Consider the following 17056-nt stretch of genomic DNA (forward strand, 5'->3'; position numbering starts at 1 on the left):
CCCCCTCCCTCCCTCTCTCCCCCCTCTTTGCCTAGGGTCACACAGCTAGTGTCCGAGGCCAGATCTGAACTCAGGTCCTCCTGCTTCCAGGGCCAGTGCTCTATCCACTGTGCTACCTCACTGCCTCACTTCAGATTCTTACTAGTTATGTGAACTTAGGAAAATCACTTAAACATTGTGTGCCTCAGTTTCCTCAACTGTAAAATGGGGATAATAATAGCACCTACCTTGAAGAGTTGTTATGAGGACCAAATGAGATAATATTTCTAAAAAAAGCTTTGTAACACAAAGCTTGAAACACATTAGAAATGCTAGCTATCATTCTTATCTGTGTGACCTTAGACAAGTCACTTAAACTTTATGGATCTCAGTTTCCTCCCATGTGAATGAGAGGGTTAGACTAGAAGACCTTCCAGGTCTAAATCTTGGATATTCCCTGTAACAGATGAGAAAACTTAGGCCCAGAGATTCCCAGTCACTTGTCCAAAGACATACAGCCAGTAAAGGCAGGAATAGGGCTTGACTCCAGGGATGACAGATTCTATCTTCAGGTTCCAAATTCAGTGCTCTTTCCACTAACTTATTCTACATCATTCACAGTCAAATATCTGTCCCTTCCATCAGTCCTTGAGCCTCAGCTGTTCACTCCCAGTTTGTCTTGAGATTCATTTCCTTCCATTCAGATAACTCTTAAGTACTTCATTCAGGCCATGCATCTATAAAGGTGACTATACTCCCATTTGACAGAAAAGAAAAAAGAGACACAAATGGAGTGAGAATAGATTTTTCCTCCCTCAGGGAGATAGGTGATGAAAATCAAGAATACCTGCAGTGAAATCCTGCCTCAGATACTTACTAGCTGTGTTACCCTAGACAGTCACTTAACCTTGTCAGCCTCAGTTTCCTCATCTATAAAGTTGAGTTAATAATAACACCTATCTCCCAGTGTTATTGTAAGATCATTGAGAAGACATAGGTAGAAAGCTTTTTTGAAATAAAAGCACTCTATGTTCTTATTATTTTCCTCCTCCTACCAGAACTCAAACAAATTAGGAACAAGGTCCTCAGAGATCTTAAGATCACTGACTTACAGTTGGAAGAAACTTTCAGATTCTATGAGTCCAACATCCACATTTTACAGATGAGGAAACTGAGGTCCAATGACTTACCCAAGGTCACCCAGGTAGACAGGCCAGAGCCAAAATTTGAACCACGGTGGTGGAAAAGGCACCATATCCCATGTCTCTTCTGCCACGCCAGGGAACCCAAGTTAAAAAGAACTCCTTTCTGGGTCCTCACTGTGAGATTAAGCCCTGGAACAAATTCTTACCCAAAAAATCATCTTAGTCAATTTGATTAAGCAACCATAATAGATGGTGAAGAATGGGGAAACTTTACATGAGTGCAGCCCTCAATTCTCTGTATTCAAAGATGAAGTGAATTCTAACAATGCCAATTCAGAGTACTACTATGAAGAACCTGGGAGAGCCCATCAGGAACCCCATTTACCCAAGATAGGTGGGCCATTTACCTACAGTTTAGAGACCCCAAAATGCATAGAATCCATTTCCTCAAAATTGTCTGAATAGAGTGGACATTGTGGCTGGGGGGCTGTCATTAGGTAGTTCTTACTGGGTAGGGAAAATGGAGATTGGCTCTGGCCATTGCTGAACTCTATATTTTATGTCCTCTGTGTTCCAAGTGCCTTTGAAAAAAGATCTTTAAAGATTTTCTTCCAAATACTTTTGTAGAATGTCTTTATTTGAAAGCCCTTGCTGTGGTCACAGCATGCTTTATCAAATGACTACTGCAAGCAGGGCACCCCTTCAGGTAGATGAGTAGATGGAGAAATGTGCCTTCCAGTGTGGTTGGGCCATTTTTTAAGGGGAAGGAAAGATGGATGGATGGACAGAAGGGAGGGAAGGAGAAAAGGATGAGAAAAAAGATAGGGAGAAGGGTGAAAGGAAGAGAAGGAGGGAAGGAGGAGAGAGAGAGGAAGGGAAGGGATCAGGAAGAAAAATAGGAAAAATACAATAGAAAGTGCACAGCTTCTGGAGACAGAAAACTTGGATTCAAACTAAATTTCTATATGACACATTCTGTGTGTTCTTGGGGAAATCACTTTAAACATCTGGGCCTCAGTTTCTTAAAATTGAAGAGACTGGACTAGGTAGCCTCTGAGGTGATCCTATGAACTTGGAAAAGACATTGCCCCTCCCTGGACTTCAGGTTCCTCATCTGTAGAGCTGAGTACTGGATTAAATGGTCAGTAAGGTCCCTTCCATCTTTAGCACTATGAGTCCATGAGACAAAGAAATCAAGGCACAATTATCTCCAATTTACACCTGCCTGTACACCATCACCTGGATTGAAAGTCATAAGGCCCCAGACTTAGAGTGAGAATCCATGTAAGATCAAACTCCTCATTTAATAGATGAGGAAACTTGATACTAGTAAAGGTCCTTGGCCAGTGGCACCCAGGTAACAAGGAGCAAAGCAGGAATTTTAATCCCCTTCCAGCATTCTCTCCACAATGGTACAAGGCATCCTCCAGGTTAAAGGAACTCTCCAAGGTCAAAGAGGTAGTAAATGGTGGTTCTGGGATGCAGACAGTAGGCTTGGGTCTGAGTTCCAACTCCTCTACTTACTAGTCAGGTAAAACCTTAATTAAATCACTTCATTTGGTGAACAAAAGCGAGGAAAGGAGGCAGGGCAGGAAGGGGAGAGACAGAAACAGAGGCAGACATAGACAACAAAAGCAGAAGCAGAGACATAGAGAGACAGACAGAGACAAATACAGAGATGAGCAGAAACAGAGAGATGTAGAGACAGAAATGGTAGGAGAGGCAAAGAAGGAGAAGAATAAAGGAGAACAGAAGAAAAGAGAGTAGAGTAGAGGAGGAGAGAGAAGAGGAAAGGAAGAGAGAAGAAAGAAAGGGATAAGAAAGGGAAGAGTAGAAGAGAGGAAGAGAGGAGAGAAGAGGAAAAGAGGAGTGAGAGAAGAGGAAAAGAGTGTAAAAAGGAAAAGTGGGTAAAAAGAAGTTGAAATGTGAGTGAGGAGGGTTCAGCTCACCCTGGCTATGTTGTGGTTTCTTCTCAGGCTCCAGATGCTTGAGGCCATCTGCAAACACTGGGAGGGGCCCATCAGCTTGGCCCTGTACCTGTCTGATGCTGAAGCCCAACAGTTCCTGCGCTATGCCCAGGGCTCTGAGGTCCTCATGAGCCGCCACAATGTTGGCTATCACATCGTGTACAAAGAGGGCCAGTTCTACCCTGTGAACCTTCTGCGCAATGTGGCCATGAAGCACATCAGCACGCCATACATGTTTCTCTCTGACATTGACTTCCTACCTATGTACGGACTCTGTGAGTACCTCAGGTAAGTGTGGGGCAGCCCCTTATGAGTTCTACCTCCCTTTCTCATTTCTTGGAAGATCGAAGGATTTTGAATTGGGAGGAATCGACACTATAATAAGGGTGGGCCAACTAGGGCTTGGTACAGGGTGTCAGATTTTAAGGGTACTGATCGCGGTTCAAGTTCTTTGGCAACAAAATGGAAAACTATGGGACAATGGGCTGGGGTGAGTGAGGCAAGGGGCAATTTGAATCTGTATCACTCTAGTGAATTTAGATGAACAGAGTAGAGTAAACCCTGATTCTGATTTCAGATCATCTGCTGAAAGTATTAGATACTCCCCCAGGAATTCTTAACCTTGTATGCAAAGACCCCCAAGATGTCAGTGGAGAGATTTCAAGGGATCTGTGAACTTGGATGGGGAAAAAATACATCTTTACTTCAATGTAATTGGTTTCCTTTCTAATTTGTTTTAATCCTTTTATTTTATGAATTTAAAAGCATTTTTTTGAGAAGGGGTCGATAGGCTATACCAGATTGCCAAAGGGAGCCATCTCTCTCTCTCTCTCTCTCTCTCTCTCTCTCTCTCTCTCTCTCTCTCACACACACACACACATACACACACACACACACGCACACGCACACACAAGGTGAAGAGCCCCAGTTCCAGAGACAGGCTGGAGCCTCTGAAGCTGCTACTGTGATGTGATGGGGACATCATGTGGCCAAAAAAGGAAAAGGAAATTCAGCCCTGAGAATTCCAGTGAATTTCCGAGACTTCTATGGTCTGTGGAGCTCATGGAGGTTGTAAAGGATGGAGCTGGAGGGGACCTTTTTGATGCAACACCTTCATTTTCCAGAGGAAGAAACTGAGACTCACAGAAATAAGCATGCATGATCCCGAGCCAGCAGAGATCTTAGCTCTTATTCTTACTGAAACATCTTGGTCCAGTTGAAAAAAGCCCTAGATTTGGAGCCAAAGGACCTGAGTTCGAATTCCAGCCTTGCTGCTTACTAATGATGTGTCTTTGGGTAATTCTGGATCTTCTCACCCGTGTCTGTTGTGGCCTAACAGATTTTTTTGCTGCTCCATCCTGAATGTGTCTTCCCACAAGCCCTCATCACCTCTCTCCTGGACTACTCCTTCAATAGCCCTTCCTGTGATCTCCCTGCCACATCTCCTCCCACTCCAATCTGTCTTTCCCTCAACCACAAGGGGTCTTCCTAAAGTGTGGGTCTGCCTGTGTTTTCCCTCACTCACTGTACTCCAATGGCACTGCCTTTCCTCCAGGATCAAACACAAAATCCTCTGTTGAGCATTTAAAGCTTTTTATAACCTGCCCCTTCTCATCTGTCTGGGCTTCTCATGCTTCATTCTATTCCACATACTCTATGATCTGGCTACTTGAAGTTCCCACAACACAACACTCCATTTCCTGCCTTCATGCCTTTGCCGTGACAGTCCCCCATGCCTTGAGGGCTGCTCTCCTTCCCCTCGGTTTGCCTGGATTCCTTCGAGACTCAACTCTGAGTCTACTCTCCGTGGGCTCCCCCAGTGCACACATACCCAGTACTAGGACTTCCCTCTGAGACTACCTCCCATCCACTCTGTATCTGTCTTATATAAACCGAGTTATTTGCATGTTGTGTCCCCCATTAGAATGGATACTCCTTGGAATCAGCAACTGCTTTTTGCCCTTTTTGGTGTCCTTAATGCTTATGAAAGTGCTTGGAACATAGTCAACACTTAATTAATCCTCACCACCGCCTCTGTAAAATGAGAGAGTTAGACTAGATGGCATCTGAGGTCTCTTCCAGCTCTAAATATGTAATCCTATTATCCTATATGACCTGGGTTCAAATTCTGGATCCACAACATCCCATCTGTGCAACTTGGGCAAATCACTTCCTCGTGAAGCCTCGTTTTCTTCCTCTAAAAAATAAGAAGGTTCACGTAGATGACCTTGGAAATCCTTTCCCACTTTAGGTCTGTGATCCCTGGATCCTACCCAGGTAGCAAAGGGCTGTACTCTTAGGGTTCACCATCATCATCATCATCATCATCACCACAATAATAATTCCCATTTTTTTAGCATTTTACAATTTACAAACACTTCGTCGTGACAACCCTTTGAGGTAGGCGTGGCAAGAATCATTCCACCCATTCAAGGAAGAGAAAATTCAATTCAATTTAACAAACATATTAACCATCCAGAGAGGCTAAGTAATTTACCAAGGATCGCCCAACGAGTAAGCATTAATTCCAGAATTCAGAGGATTCAAGTGTCATCCATTTAGAGCTAGAAGGAATCTTGGAAATCCTTTCTTTTTGCTGATGAGAAGGGAGCTGACAGCTCCAAATAAAGTTGGAATTCAAGGAAGGACCCAGGATTTGTTTTTGTTTGTTTGTCTTTAATTTCCACTGCCCCAAGTTGTCTTTCATGCAATCCCATCCCCAGACACATCTCTCTCCTTTTCCCCTATCTGCCTCCATCCTGCCTTTGGAGCCATGTGGAACAATGTCATCATTATCGGAAAGGGTTTACAAGTTTATCTAGTATAACCCAAATCTCTCTTGATTTTACAACTGAGAAAACTGAGACCCAGAGAGGTTAAGCAATTTGGCCAAGGTCACACTATTAATATATAATGGAGTTATAACCTCTTTTGACTCCACTCTCTCATTTCCTGCTTCATTCTTTCTCCGGAAATTGCCCACCTCAACAATAATTGGTCTGCAAAACTGAATGATCTCTGGACTCTGAAGGGAAGACATAGTTCTTAAAATCCCATTTTATGAAACTTGATTTATAAAGCCCTGTAGCCAGAAACCTCTGATCCCTCTGGCTTAGCTCTGGGAAGGTCCAGAATGGATTCTCTTTCCCTGGCTGATTTCATGTCTTTGGAAACCAGTGAGCATTTTCATCAGCCCTTCCTGCATTCATCGGTTCATCAGGGATAAATCATCTCTGGGCTATACCAGAAAGAGCACAGAACTAGATGTCAGGAGAGCTAGATGTTTGACTGCGGTCTATAATTAACTATCTGTGTGGCCTTGGATAAGTCATTGCCCTCTTTGGAACCTATATATTCCTCATTTGTAAAACAGGCATCCCGGGATCATAGATTTAGAGGTGGAAAGGACCTTTAAGGTCATCTGGTCTGACCCCCCATGGGATTAAGATCCATAGCTGGAATGTGCTCCAAAGGACATTTGAGTAGACTCTTTCATTTTATAGATAAGGAAACTAAGGCTGTAAAGGGAAGACTTGCCCAGGGTGACAAGATCATAGCTTTGGAGTTGGAAAGGACCTCAGAAGTCATTTGACCAATCCCCTCAGTTTACAGATGAGTAAACTAAGGCTCAGAAGGTTTCAGCAACCTGTCAGAGTCACCTGAACCTGTCTTCTGACTCCAGAAAGACTCATCTCCAAAGCCAACACTCTTTGCACAGTCCCACGATACCTCCTAGTCTGATTATCCCAACATTTGATGATTCTATGATGCATGGAGCCTTCAAAGCCAGTAACATTAAGTTATAAGATGGTGAGGTGAAACAGTGAGTGCAGTACTAGAATTGCAGTGAGGAAGAACAGAATTCACATCCTGATTCAGATGCTTGCTAGCTATGTGACTCTAGGCAACTGACTTAACCTCCCTCAGCCTCAGTTTCCCCATCTTTACCTCATAAGGTTTTGGTAAGGATCTCTATAAAGTGCTTTTCTGATTTTAAAGCATATAAAAATACTAGCTAATATTAACAAGCCTTTCTATCCATCACTTAAGAATGTGACACTATTAATGCATACTGTCTAAGCTCAGATCACATCATCTAGTGGAAAGAATACTGATGCCCAGAAGACCTGGGTACAAATCCCAGATCTTACTGTCTGTGTAATTTTGGCGATCTCAGAGAAACCACAGAGTGTAGTGGAAAGAAGACCCCACTTAGAGTCAGAAAGACCTGAGTTCAAACCCCCCCTTCTGACACAGGCTAGACAAGTCACCTTGGACAAGTCACTTTAAGTCTCTAAAGTCAAGCTGTTGATCAGCTCTAGTGGAGGGAACTTCCACACAAAAAGCTCTTTTTAATAAAAAAAAAAACCTCCAGGTATGTGATTTTCTTGGATGTGAAGAATGCTTAGTGAACCTTTCCTTCTATCACTGCATAGTAGTATGTTCTCTACTACTTAGAGAGTTGCTTGGGGGCCACTGAGATGATAAGTGAATTGCCCAAGGTCACATAATATGTATCAGAGGTTGAGAATTTTCTGTTCTGTTCACAGGTGCTGACTTGCCCCTCCCCTCAAAATATGTTTACACACACACACACACACACACACACACACACACACACACAATTTGGCCACATCACATAATTTCTAAGAACCTCAGTTTTCTCATCTATAAAATGGGAATGCTATTTGCCACACTTATTTGATCATGCTTTTTTTGTGTAGAAAGGGCTGGGTAAACCTTATACTTCTATATAAATGTGAATTATGTCAAAGTATTTTCTTCACACCAGCCACATGAGGTGGCTGGTCTAAGTAAGTAGCCATCCCTCTGACTGTTTTACAAATGAGGAAACAGATTCAGCAAGGTTGAACGTCCTGAGCAAGGTCACACAGCTGGGAAGTATGAGAGCTGAACCTTTGACCAGCTCAGTGACCCAGCAGACTGTGTGCCACCTTTGGAACTGCTCTCCCAGCGGTAGAGAAGTGTTTATTCCTCTGTCCCCAGCTCCTCCCTTGTGGGCCAGTGCATTTGGGAGGCGGCCGGCTGGGCTTTGGAGATGCTGTCTGCAGCTGTGAAATGGAGCACAGGTAACAGCCCAACAAGGGGGCTGAGTTCGTGACCCGTGACCCCGGCCTCATTAGCTCCTCTGCTCTAATTGAGTTCTCTACTCGAGCTTTCCCCACCAGGGGACACACAGCTTCCAGCCTGTGGCCTGCCAACCACGGGTCAGGCATGCCCCCCTCATCCCCGTGTACAAAGGATCTTGGCCATCCAGAGCAGTGCGGTGCTGGTGCTGGGAGCCTCACTTTCCATTTTTACATTGCTTGTTCAGAGCCTGCTTTCTTTCTGGCTGCAGCCCAGTTGGGCTTTGTTCATTTGCACAGCTGGTTTCAAGGGGCCCCTCCACTGTGGGAGGAAAAGAAGGCAGTAGGGTAGAGGGGAGGAGGTAACTAAATTAAATCCAGTGTCAAAGGACCCGGATTTGAATCTGACTGTTGCCACATATTCCCTTGAGCAAAACACTCTATCTCTATGGGCCTCTGTTTCCTCACATGTAAAACGGGGCTGACAGTTCCACCCGGGTGACAGAGTAAACAGAATATTGGACCTGAAGTTGGGGATAGCTGAATTTCCTCCTCAAACACCGAACCTGGATAAGTCACTTAAACTCTCTGAGCCTCAGTTTCTTCATCTATAAAATGGGGATAATAATAGCCGGTGGTTCACAGGATGGCTGTGAGGATCAAGCAAGCTAACATAGGCAAAGCACTTTGTAAACATTAAAAGATCTGAAGGTACCTCCTAGTTCTATTCCTTGATCTTCGACAAATATACATATATAATATATAATATAATATAATATATATGTGTATATATATCCATGTGTCTTCTCTCAGAATATTGGACCCACCAGGGGAACCATCCCCACTTTCAGCCATTGCCTCTTCTCCTGCAAAGGTACACCCCATGTGTGAACCAAGTACTCTTTCTTGACCCTGACTCTGTTATCTTCTGGAAGTCCTGGACCAAGAAATGACAATCCAGATGACCATGGAGATGACATTTCCAAGAAGGGCCCTTGAAAACACACCTTTCCTCATCCACTGATGTTGCATCAGAAATGATTGCTATAGACATTGCTACAGAGTAGGAGAAAATGGCGGAAAGCCTGTGTATGTTTCCTGAGGCCCGAGGGTATACAAGAAAGACTCTGGACTTGGGTTCAAATCTCACTTCTGATGTTTACTACCTATGTGACCTTGAGTCCTCTTCGAGCCAGTTTCCTGATCTATAAAACAAAGGATTTGGATTAGATGGTCTCGAAAGTCCTTTCCAGTACTGCACCTTTAATCCCATCACCTTGAACAAGTTATGTAACCTTCCTAGGTCTCAGTTTCCTCACTTGTAAAATGAGCAAATTCGACTAGATGAATTCCACCATCACTACCAGCCCTATATCTATGACTCCCCAAAGTAGGAATCTTTTTTCCTGCTTTCAAAAAGGTACCACATCATTGAGGAGGAAGCACCACCTAGTGGTTTCCAATAGAAATGACACAAGCTCTTACAATCAGTGGGTCTAATGCTTTTTAAAAATGAAATTTCTGTTTCTGAGCCCTGCTTCTCCCTGGAATCAATCTCTCTCTCTCTCTCCCTCTTTCTCTATCCCTCCTTCTCTCTCTCTCTCTCTCTCTCTCTCTCAATACTTGTGGGTTCTTTAAGAATCCAAGGTCATTGTTAAGATCCCTTTCTATTCTAATATTCTATAACCATGGAAAGGTTACTGAAATATTACTGTCATACAAAGAAACATCATAAGATTATAGAGCCAAAACTAGAAAGGAATTTAGGGAAAATGGAGTCACTAATTTTCTTATTTTTTAGATGAGGCAACAGTCCCAGAGAGTTGAAGCAACCTGCCTAGAGTCACAGCCAAGAAGTGTCAGATCATTGGGATATATAAGTCTAGAGCTAAGATCGAGAAGGAACCTTAGAGACAATCTGCTTCAACCTCCTGATTTTGCAAATGAGAAAATAGGCCCACAGAGGTTAATTGACTTTCCCTAGGCCTCACAGCTAGAATGTGGCATATTAGGTACCATCACATCAATAGATCCGGGGTCTGTGATTTTATCCATAGATGAATGACATGGATCGTGGCCCATCCATAACTTAGTAAATAGGCCACAGCAAATTGTCTAAAGACCTCAAATTACTTGCCCAAGGTCACACAGATAATAAATGTCAGAGACAAAATTTAAGCCTCTCTATTCCTTACTTCAAATCCAGCATTCAATCTATTACACCATGTTGTAGCATGTTGGGGGCAGTTTCTGTTTTAGGTATTGAAGGATACCTTATGCCCTCTAAAGCAGATTCTACTCTCTTTGGAAATTGTGAGAGTTGGGTTCAACTCAGTAAAAAGCTTCTCTCTCCCAACACATATTGCTTTCCATCATACCCATTTCCATATACGATGGCAAGATTCCGGAGTCGTCAGTTTCTGGGATCCTTCAGGAAATGTTTCATAACCAACACTCCATGGCTTAGTAAATAGTGAATAAGTAGTGATCCTAGGAAAAGGACATCTCTGGAAATGCATCCCAACAAACCCCATTTAGGTAAAATAATAAAGTGAGTCTGGATGGGAATCCAGCTGCGATCTCACCCAACACTCCAAGATGTTGGCGAAATCAGAGAAGTTCATATTAGGCACTAAGCCCCTCCACAAAGCCCTTGAACCTCTATCTTCGGGCACACCTGAACCAATAATTTCCAAGTTTGAATGGATCACCAGATCTGGCAAAGCTGCAAGAATATCACGTTTGAAGGCAGGCAATTTACAAAGACAAAAATACAAAGTGAGGCTCCCTCTAGGAGCTTCCATTCTACTTACTGACTTTTGGAAGAGGGGGGACCAGGCTGTCTACGTTGAGCAGAATAACACTGCCTGGCATATATTAGGCACTACACAAATGTTAGTTATTATTGCTATTATTACTTTTATTAAAGAATCCATCCCAGAGTGCTGGAAAACTCCTGGTCATCTGTAGCCATGCCATTATGCTTAAAATCCCCACCCTGTGTAGCTCTCCTTTATGTGTTACCGTTTCCCCCCCCCCCCAATTAGAATGTATTATCCTTGGAGGCAGAGCAGACTTGCTTGCTAGCTAGTATCTGTATCCCTGGGGCATCGCACAGTGAATTCCTGACCCAGAGTGCTTCATTAATGTTTTCTATTGATTTTTCAACCTATCTCTATCAGACCATCAGTCGATAAAATTTATCAGGTGCCTCCCATGGGCCAGACACTATGCTAAGTACTAGAGATACAGAAAAAGGCAAAAACACAGTCCCTGTTCTATTCTCAAAGAGCTTACATTCTATTGGGGGAGAAAGTGTACAAACAACTGTTTGCAAATGAAATATGAACAGGAAAAATGGGAAGTCATTAACAGAGGGAAGGCACGAGAATGAAGGAGAATTGGAAAAGTCTTCCTGAGTAGGGAGTATTTTAGCTGGGGCTCCAAGTCAGGGGAGCCAGGTGGTGGAGAGGAAGAAGGGAAGAATGAAAGAATGAGAACCATTAGCTCCATGACTTGAACATGGTCTTTCAACCCCAGACTTCTGGGGTTGTCCCAGAAGTGATGCGAAGTCCCCCATTTTTGAGACCCCAATCTGAGTAACATAGTAGGCATTTAATTCATGCTTATTGACTGACCTGACTCACTGAACTTTGGTGGTACAATAGAATCGCCCCTTCTGAAGGAATCATTTCCCAAACTTAATGAGGAGTTGGGAAGAGAACTTGGACTATCCTTTGGTCACAGGAACTGGTTTTCAGCCACAAGTCACAGAAAGAGGAAAGATCAGAGAATTCTTTCAGGGCAGCCTGCCTTGTCAACACCATCCTCCCAGTTACACCCAGGTCTCTGTTGGATTTTTCACATGGTCTAGTGTTGGATCAAATGGAAACAATCATCCCATCTGATGGGATGCCCCTTTGGCCTGTCGTGAAACAGAACCTTTCAGAAGGAGGATACTCGGAACCTCAGAGGAGGACAAATGAGCAAGGAGGGTGAGGAGGAATGAAGAACCTGTCTAAAGTAGATTGCTTCATCACCACAGGAAGCGTCATTCACAAAAACGACTATCAGATAAGGAAAGTCACCTTAAGCAATTTCTCGGAAAAGACCATTCTCAGCATGATACTCTCCAATGGCCATGAGCTGCCTCAACACTGATAGAGCTAATGATGATTCCAGAAGGAAGTAGGTAGAGGAGAACACCATTACTCGGGTCACTTCAAAGGATCCCAGTTTTCATCTACCTAATCTTGAAAGAAGGCAGCTAGGTGGTGCAGTGGACTGGACTTAGAATCAGAAAGACTCATCTTCGTGAGTTCAAATCTGGCCTCAGACACTTGTTGTGTGACCTTGGGCAAGTCACTTAACCCTGTTCGCCTCAGTTTCCTCATCTGGAAAATGAACTGGAGAAGGAAATGGCAAACTACTCTGGTATCTTTGCCAAGAAAACCCCAAAATGGGGTTACAAAGAGTTGGGCATGACTGAAATGACTGAACAACAAAAATCTTGAAAGAGGGATGGTGGAAAGAAGCCACAGATACATACATACACACATATATAATATACACATACACACACATACAAGTACATGTGCATGTTTGTATGTATGTATGTATGTATATATACACATATATCTTTCTTCATTTCTTCTAGGTATTCATGTAGCCTTTTTGGAAAATCCATTTTTTCTTTGAATTTTTGTTGGTTTATTTTTGTTTGTTTGTTTTATTTTGTTTTGTTTGCTAGGCAGCGGGGTTAAGTAACTTGGCCAGGGTCACACAGCTAGTAAGTGTTAAGTGTCTGAGGCCGGATTTGAGCTCAGGTCCTCCTGAATCCAGGGCCGGTGCTCCATCCGCTGAGCCACCTAGCTGCCCCCCCACCTTTTGTTGGTTTGTTTGAGCTTGCAGGTGTAGTAAAGTTATTTTCTCCTTGTAGGCCAGATTTTGTGACATTTGTAGATCTACAATTTTTATTTTTATACCAAACAGTGTCTTCCTTGATTTACTCTTCTCTCTAGCTTTAATTACTGAATTGGGGCTTTGTGTCATTATTTTATATATACTTATATGTCTACATATCGCCAGTTTGCCAGCCTTCCTGAAAAGCAGGCTTTCGACCTCCATGGGAGTCCATGGGAGTCCACGGGAGAGTGCTCTTTGCCTTCCCTTCTCCCTCCACCTTCAACCTTGTGGCCTTCTCTGCTCGCCATTTTGTGCTGACCGGGGCCAGAGGGAAGATGGATGTTTGCCACTGTGTGATTGATTGCTGCAGTTCCATGAAGAACAGGCTAACTGATAAAGGTTAGCCTTTCTGCCCCCCTCCCAGCTCCCTGCTCCCACCCCAGTTTCTTTCATGATGCCTGGTGCATGTGTCTGTCTACAGTGACGATAGTCTTACTGTACTCGCCAAGCTCTCTGTACTCTGTTCTGGTCAGACCCCTTTGAGGGCACCATATTGGTTACAAGACAGACATGGCAAATGCATGTAGTCCAATCCAACAAATGTTTATCAAGCTCCTGCTACAGGCAGTGAACTGTGGTGAATGTTAGGGATACAAAGTTGTTTTTTTTTTAAGTCTCTGCTTTCCAGAAGCTCATACTTTTTTGGGAAAAAAATACTAGTGCAGAGATTCTTAACTTGAGATCCATAGATTTTAGGGCATCTGTGAACCTGAATGGAAAAAAAGTAATTATGTCTTTATTTTCACTAAGGTCTAAGTGAATTTTAGATTTTCCTTCAATTATTTAAAAACATGATTCTGAGAAAGCACCCAGAGACTTCATGAAAGTGCCAAAGGGGTCTATGATACATAAAAAGGTAAAGAAGCCCTGAAATTGAGGATAGCCACAGAACCATGACCTGCACTGTGAAGTGACTCCAAACCAGACTTGAAATAACAGTCACACTGTGTGATGATTCACTGTGATGGACTTAGCTCTCCTCAGCAATACAATGATCTGAGACAACTCCAAAAGACTCTTGATGGAAAACGCTGTCCACATCCAGAGAAAGAACTGTGGAGTCTGAATGCACATCAAAGCATACTAGTTTCATTTTTTTGTTTTTTTTTTCCCATGGTTTTTTTGGGTTTTTTTTTTTCATTTTGTTTCTTCTTTCACAACATGACTAATGTGGAAATATGTTTTATGTGATTGTACATGTATAGCCTATATCAGATTGCTTGCCATCTTGGGGAGAGGGGAAGGTAAGGAGGGAGGGAGAAAAATTTGGAACTCAAAATCTTTCAAAAAATGAATGTTGAAAATTGTCTTGACATGTAATTGGAAAAAAGAAAATATTATTAAATTTTAGAAAAGAAACAAAGTTGAGGGCAACCAGTTGAAGGAAATGTGGAGAAGAGGGGGCTTAGTAGGCACATGATAACAGTCTTAAATTATCTGAAAGGTGATCATATAGAAAAAGGATTAGACTTATCCTACTTGGCCTCAGAAGACAGAATTAGGGACAAATAAGTGGGACTTACAAGAAAAGGGAAGATATTCACCCATTATTTTAAAAAATATCAGAACTGTTGGACAGAGGAATGGTCTCACAGGCAGTGAATTCTCTATGACTCAAGGGTCATTTGTTGGAATTTGGATGAATATACTGAAGGCAATTGATGCCTAGAGTATGGTTTGGAAAAGAAAACCTACCTCTTAGGTCTCTTCTTACTCCAAACCTAGGCTCCTGAGGTCCTACAAAGATGCAGAGTTAAGTGACCCTCTTTGGTTCTCTGTTCGCTTTCATACCAGGAAGTCAGTCATCCAGCTAGACCTGGCCAATACCAAGAAGGCGCTAATTGTTCCAGCTTTTGAAACTCTTCGGTACCGCCTTTCCTTCCCCAAGTCCAAAGCAGAGCTCCTATCGATGTTGGATATGGGGACTCTCTTCACTTTCAGGTAAGGAATGACGCCGGCCTGTGGCTTCAGCAGGTGATACCATCACTAACATTTCTATCACACTTAAAGGTTTGCCAAGTGCTTGAGTCTTTGATGATACAGCCTTAGGCTGATACCATTTTGCACGTGAGGAAACGGAAGTTAAGAGACTTGCTCAGGGTCACAAAGCTAGTAAGGGCCCAAGGAAGATTTTGAACTCGGGTCTTTCTGACTCTGAGTCCCATACTCTCACTAGTATGCCACATAATGGTCACCATACATTTCTGTCCTAGCACTAACTCTAGGAATGGTAGCGAAGTCAGGAGGGAAGTGAGGCCCTTTTAAAGGATGTAGTAGTTTCATTGACCTAGAAGGTCCCCTGGAAATGAGCTTCCTTCCACAAACTGCAAAGAATTGGCTTCTTGTACCCCACTGGGTTTAAGGTAAGCCTGCAGAAGGGAAGACAGGTGAGAGGGAGGATTTTTTGTCCAGACGTCTAAGCTTGGCTTCAGGTTACTACCTCATTCCCTAGTTGACAATTGCTTGTTGTATAACTACTCTGCTTTTCTGGTAATGCCATTGGTTTTTGCATGGTGGTCAATGCCATGAAGACGCTTGTATAGGAAAGGAAATTGAGGTTCAGGGGAGTGGAGGGACTTGACTGAGATCACATAGGGAATAAAGGTGAGAAGCAGGATTTGAACCCAGCTCCTCTGACTCCACAGCTCTTTCTAATGTACCAAATTGTTCTTTCTGATGCCTCCACTACAAAGCAGAAAACCCAGACCCAGAGGGCAAGCAATCCACCCAAGGTCACACAGCTAGTGAGAAATGGAACTAAAGATGGGAACCCAGGTCTTGAGGGTCCAAATCTAGCTCTATTTTCAGTATGCCACCTTCAGGTCTCCTGTGTGTAGAATCATCTCCAAATAAATGTTGGAGGCCAATTCCTAAATCCCCAGGCTCCTGATTGTAGACCTGGTATCCTATTACCCAAGTGAGAGCTTGTCAATAAAAAGGCTTTAAAATTTTTTTTATTTCTATTTTTTTCTTCCATTCTCCCCCATCCACAAGTTTGTTTGGCTTGAAACATCCTCCTAAGAGTCCTGGGCATCTGCCCCCTAGGGCTCCTGTGGGCCCATTTCTTTTATCTTGCCTATTGATCAGCTCTTTCCTGCCCCAGGATTTCCATGGAAAAGCGTAACTCTGTCCCCTTGGAAGTGGTGCTGTTGACAGCCCACAGGATTAGGGAGGATGCACTCTGCTTCCTGGAGAGGGTTGGCCACGTAACCAATAGAGGGGAAACCGGAGGAAGATGTTAGCTCTTCTGTAGCTTCTGGAGGGAGACCTGAACCAGAAAACGACTGTATTCCCTCCTCTCCATTTTTAATAAATGCCATCCATTTTGAAGAAATAGGAGAAAACTAATCCACAAAAGCATCCTTTCTAAAGCAATTTTCACCTAATGGAGTGGGATGGCGGAGACAATTTGCTAAATGGACCTGAGAGGCCCAAAGAAGTTGATTCCGCCCTCAGAAGTGAACCATTTCCTCCTTGTTTCCAAGGGACATAGGGCCCCGAATGTCAGCACTTTGAAGGGCCGGCTAAAAGCTTGCCAATGGGAGTCCAGACAATGAGAATGGCATGCCCCAAACAAGCTTATTTTAAAAGCTCTCTCTCTTCATTCCCTCTGGCTCATTCTCCTTACTCAAAAATGCCCTCGGCTGCCTGATGGCCTCATCCCAAGGACAGGATCAGCCAAATTGGCTTCCTTCTTTCATCTTGTGGGCAGTTTCTAATGAGGTCTATTGAGGCCGAATCTGTAGGGTTGATTGAGGGAGGAAGGGGGAAAAGTCATTGGTGAGCAGCCCCGAAATGGATTCTAAGATCACGAATTTACAGGCCTTAGAAGTCATCTTATCCAACCGTTTCACATAACAGAATAGGAAACTGAGGCCCAGAAAGGAGAGGTCACATGATCTAGAAGAAAGAA

At 43.3% G+C, this 17056-nt stretch overlaps 1 protein-coding gene across 1 annotated transcript in view; it reads left to right on the forward strand.

Moving 5' to 3' along the window:
* Positions 1 to 17056, forward strand: part of LARGE1 (LARGE xylosyl- and glucuronyltransferase 1) — a 608081-nt gene that overhangs the window by 583290 nt on the left and 7735 nt on the right. Inside the window, exons 12-13 of the mRNA XM_027873579.1 lie at positions 3101 to 3379; positions 14938 to 15084. Of these exons, the coding sequence (XP_027729380.1) occupies positions 3101 to 3379; positions 14938 to 15084 (426 nt within the window). The remainder of the gene's footprint in view (positions 1 to 3100; positions 3380 to 14937; positions 15085 to 17056) is intronic.

Source organism: Vombatus ursinus, unplaced genomic scaffold, assembly GCF_900497805.2.
Source record: "Vombatus ursinus unplaced genomic scaffold, bare-nosed wombat genome assembly UNPS02003292.1, whole genome shotgun sequence".
Lineage (NCBI taxonomy): Eukaryota > Metazoa > Chordata > Mammalia > Diprotodontia > Vombatidae > Vombatus > Vombatus ursinus.